Source organism: Poecilia reticulata, linkage group LG20 (assembly GCF_000633615.1).
Source record: "Poecilia reticulata strain Guanapo linkage group LG20, Guppy_female_1.0+MT, whole genome shotgun sequence".
In the NCBI taxonomy this organism is placed as follows: domain Eukaryota; kingdom Metazoa; phylum Chordata; class Actinopteri; order Cyprinodontiformes; family Poeciliidae; genus Poecilia; species Poecilia reticulata.
The window spans coordinates 680,302-684,930 of NC_024350.1; the positions used below are offsets into that span (position 1 = coordinate 680,302).

The following is a 4,629-nucleotide window of genomic DNA, read 5'->3' on the forward strand; positions in this document are numbered from 1 at the left end:
AATTTACTCTGAAAAGAAGCTGGAAAACTTGTTGCAGGCATTAGATTGAAGTTCAGGTGGCAACGTCATAGGAGGGTTTGTCAGCCTGTAAACTGTCGCAAATAAAGYTGAAGCTTTGTTAATGTTTTTGTTTATGACATCTGCAAAGAAAGCCWCYCTTGCATGTTTTAGTGTTGAGTGATAGTTAGGTAATCTTTCTTTATAGATTTCATTTTAAACATGAAGTTGAGTTTGATGCCATCTCCGTTCAGCCCTACGGCAGAGTTATCTAGCAGATTGAACTGTTTGTGCATTTCTCCATGGAAATTTCTTCCTACCAGACACAACCTTCACTTTAATGGGGACAATGTAATCAATGATATCTGAAAGTTTAGACTGGAAATCATCTACCAACTTATCTACATCATTACAGCTTAAGGGCGAGGAAGAGGAGTAGATTTGATTAAATGTTTCTGCTGTGATTTTTGTGAAAGTACGTCTTGTGACAGTAGCTGTTTGTCCAAGTGGGTTAACKGATAAAGAACTTTCAAAGATAACAGGAAGTGATCTGACAGGGCGATATCAGTTACAGARACATTGGAAATATTCACACCCTTACTGATAACCAGGTCCAGTGTGTGTCCATGAGTGTGTGTTGCTTGTTTGACATGTTGTGTTRAACCAAAACTCTAATATATTAATGAGCTTTTTTGCTCCTGTCTTGGCGGTTGTCAACATGAATGTTGAGTTTGTAAACCTTTACAATTATTAAACAATCATAATCAATGCATATGAGTGATAGTAGCTCATTCAAGCCCGTAAAGAAATTTTTCACCTATGTTGAAATTTTGTATAAAGTTAGTGTCAAAGTTCATTTATGACCTTTAACCTCAATTCCCAGATACTCAAAAGAGGTGAAATTACCTTATTGATTGATTAATGATTAATTGGCCATTTTCTCAACAACCTTAATTTTTTCTTGCATCATGGACGTTATCTGTCTTTCCATAACATAAAGAGCAACATTTTTCGTAATTTGCTGAGTTAAATACCCCACCATTTAATTTAGACATTATTTTGTCAGCAATATTAATTTGTTTCTTCAATTGGTTTTCTAACATTAAACTTTGATATATTTATGAACTACAACAAAACAGGTTGCTGAATAAAAAAATAAAAACTGAAAAGAATAAAACGTGAAAAACATATTGAACAGAGCAATATGCATTCAGAAGTAACGACGTCACTTGACAAAATGTAACGTTTCAATTGTTGGCTGTGTGGTTTATGACTTTGTATTTTTGTGTTTTTATTATGTAATGCATTTGAAATGCCTCGTTGCAGAATGGTGTAATACAAATAAAATTTGATGGATTGCTTGATTGAAATACTGTGTGGTTGCTCTTGAAGGAAGGTTGAATCTTTGCTTCATGAACAGCCCTCAAAATCAACCCTACTTATTGGCATAATGTGTTTTTTCCCCCCATCATGTTACAATTTTTCTGTTATACTCCCCTGTCCTCTGCTTTTCTGTCATCACATTCTCAACTTCATAGCTAATCAGTATGTTTTGAATGAGAAGTTGACACTGCTACGTCACGCAGCTCAGCTGAATTAGCCTTATTAAGGTGACACCTAAGGAACCGTGTAAGTGTTTGTATTTCAAAAGGAGCTACAGAAAGTGCATTTTGCATCTCACACCAGACTCTGTTTAGCCTGTTTCTCTTTTCTGTCCTGGCATGACCGCGCCATTGTTATTTTTATGGACCACTTGCATAGTACATCTGGAAATTTTGCAAATGTGCACAACGCTGGGAGGAAAAAAGACAATTTCTTTTTCATGCCATCTCAAACTGTGCACTGCTGTGGTAGAACAATTCAGTTAACTAAATCAAGTTAAGATCTATACTTATGGAGATGTAATTAATTTAGTGCTATTCGGATATGGAAAAATAATGCAGAAAAATGGTTGTAGAACAACTCAAAACCACTTGTTTCTTTTCTCCGTGTCGACTGCTACACACAGACTTGTTGCCATAGTAACTGACAATCACAGAGGATGTGTGCGCAACTTGACTTGCAGCAAGGACCAGTGTTGTGACAATCTGTGCTGTCTCATCAGATTTCCAACCATAGCACATCTAGATAGCTATGTATATTGGTTGGTGCTACCCTTAGAAAATCGCTACCGTCATGTTTACATACAAAAGACCTTAGCAGTTGGTGTCAATTTTAAATATAATAATCAAATTGTTCTTTTAAGTGATGTGTTTTAAGTGGCACTTAGCAGAGATAAGTAGCATTTGAGAATAATATGTGAATGACAAAAACTTTTCTGAAAGCACTTGAATCCCTGCTTTAAAATACCTTTTCATGTAAATGCACTAAAACCCTTCATGAGAATAGTGTACCTAGTTTTAATATGTAAAGCTACTACATTTAGATGCACTGAAACCCCAAACACCCCCAAATGTGTATTTTAGAATTCCACCTTTATAAAATACACATGTGTATTTTATGCACATGATGATACCAAAATTCCATCAAAATATCCTACCTGGTAAATATGTGGGTAGCACATTTTGCTACACCAGATTCCTTCATTTGAATGTTGTTGCAAAATATAGAGGTAGCACATGTTGATGCACTAAAACTCCTTCATCAGAACATCCTAGTACCAGGTTAATCGGTAGAGGATCTTGATGCACCAAGGCCTTTCATAAGTATATTCTACCTGTTTCACATTAGTAGACAGCAGATGTTTATCTACTCAATTCACTGATCAGAAAATCCTACTTCTATGTACATGGTGATGCGCTAAATTATTAAATTGGAATATCTTACCTGTTACCTGCTACCCATAATAATGTGTGGGTAGCGCATATTGGTGTATTAAGACACAGCATCAGAATATCCTACCATTTTAAAAATATTTAAAATACCAAGGTAACGCATAGTGTCATTACACTGTAATATATTTCTAACTGTAAGTGTTTGTTAGAATGAAACAAGTAAAAGAAAAAAGTATGTTACAGGAAAACTACTCTGTACTTTTCCCAAATAGTGCCACCTGGCCAGTCCAGTTATTTAAATGAGGTGTGGCAGCAAGGAGACACCTTAAACATGCAGGACCTGCATTTCTTTAGGATGCAGGTCAGTGCTCTAAGAGCCTAGTTAAAGCTGAAATCTATATCTTTAATTTTTCTGTTGATATGTAGGAGCTATTTTTGCTTAAATTTCTGCTCTTTTTAGGAGATTTGAATGTTTTCAGCTTTATTGGTGACATGACAGTGGAGGGATGTGAATGTTTTAATGATGCTGCTGTAAGACCTGCTAGAAAATACCAGAAACTGTTCTTGAGAAGAGAGAAACTAGAGTTTGTTGTTTTGTTCAAATGGCAATGTGTAAGTTTTTTCATCTCTGAAATCTTTTCTTCTTTTATTAAAGAAGACATCCATGGTTTTTGTCTCATAAATTGGCAATAAATTCCTTTCCCCCTTCTGTAAATAGGGTCCAGCAATCATGATGGCTTACCTGCTGATCTCAGGCCTGTTCCTGACCAGACTGAGGAGACCCATAGGAAAGATGACGGTGACTGAGCAGCGCTACGAGGGAGAGTACCGCTATGTGAACTCACGCCTTATCACTAACAGGTGAGCACAGCTACTGGGATCCGATCAATGTGTGAAAACTGCACAAGAAATGCATGGGTAAATGACACTTTATCTCCACTGATGTTTCCTATTAAGTGAGGAGATTGCCTTCTACAATGGAAACTTGAGGGAAAAGCAGACAATTCATTCAACATTCAAGAAACTTGTAAGTGATATCTTAACAATTCAGTTCAGTGTATTTATAGAGTTTCCATTCGCAACACGTCATTTCAAGGCAATTTACAAGACAAATGGATCCAATTTATGCTCTTGAGTTATAATCTGATCAATCCAAAAACAGATTCAGTTACATACATTACTATTTAATCCTAATAATGGTAACATGCATTCAAAATCTGTTTCAAAACCCAAAAAGGGTTGGTCGTCTAATGATTAAAAACATTAGAAGACCAAATCTTAGGATTGAGATAGGAACGATTTCTTTAGCATTTTAAAACTTTCAGCAGAGGCAGAACTCTGCTCAGTGTGAAGAGCCACCAGCCAGGACTGAATGGGAGTTTGAGAAATTAGAACAGACACAAAAAGCACAGCAGCACTGACCCTAGAGTATTTTCTATGTTAAAAGTTAATGGCAGTAGTAGTTGCTTCATCTAGGAGAGAAAGACAGCTAAGCAGTTAAGATCTGAGCATATAGTAATATTATTTACATTCTGATCCCAGTAGCTGTACCTCATTATTATTCAGTCCATTGAAAATAGTATTTGTATTAAAGGAAAAAAATATGTAACGATCTAATGTAATAATTGAATGGTTATAATGTTATATATAAGCTACAGTGGCATTGCAATGTTCCTTTGGATACACAGCAGCTGTCTGTACATTTATATGTTAGATAAGAAATTACAAAGCAGATTTATATAAATTCCAGTAAAATTGCTGGAAGTGCAATTTTGTTATATAACAAATTTGTTACATAATGAGTATGACTTGTTATATATATTATATACAAGTTATAATTTATAACTTGTGTATATAT

General features: G+C 35.3%; 1 protein-coding gene across 1 annotated transcript in view; it reads left to right on the forward strand.

Moving 5' to 3' along the window:
* The window catches only part of abcd3a (ATP-binding cassette, sub-family D (ALD), member 3a), a 51,317-nt gene that overhangs the window by 16,835 nt on the left and 29,853 nt on the right, over nucleotides 1-4,629 (forward strand). The window contains exons 9-10 of the mRNA XM_008438246.2: nucleotides 3,490-3,632; nucleotides 3,729-3,798. Coding sequence (XP_008436468.1) covers nucleotides 3,490-3,632; nucleotides 3,729-3,798 — 213 coding nt within the window. The remainder of the gene's footprint in view (nucleotides 1-3,489; nucleotides 3,633-3,728; nucleotides 3,799-4,629) is intronic.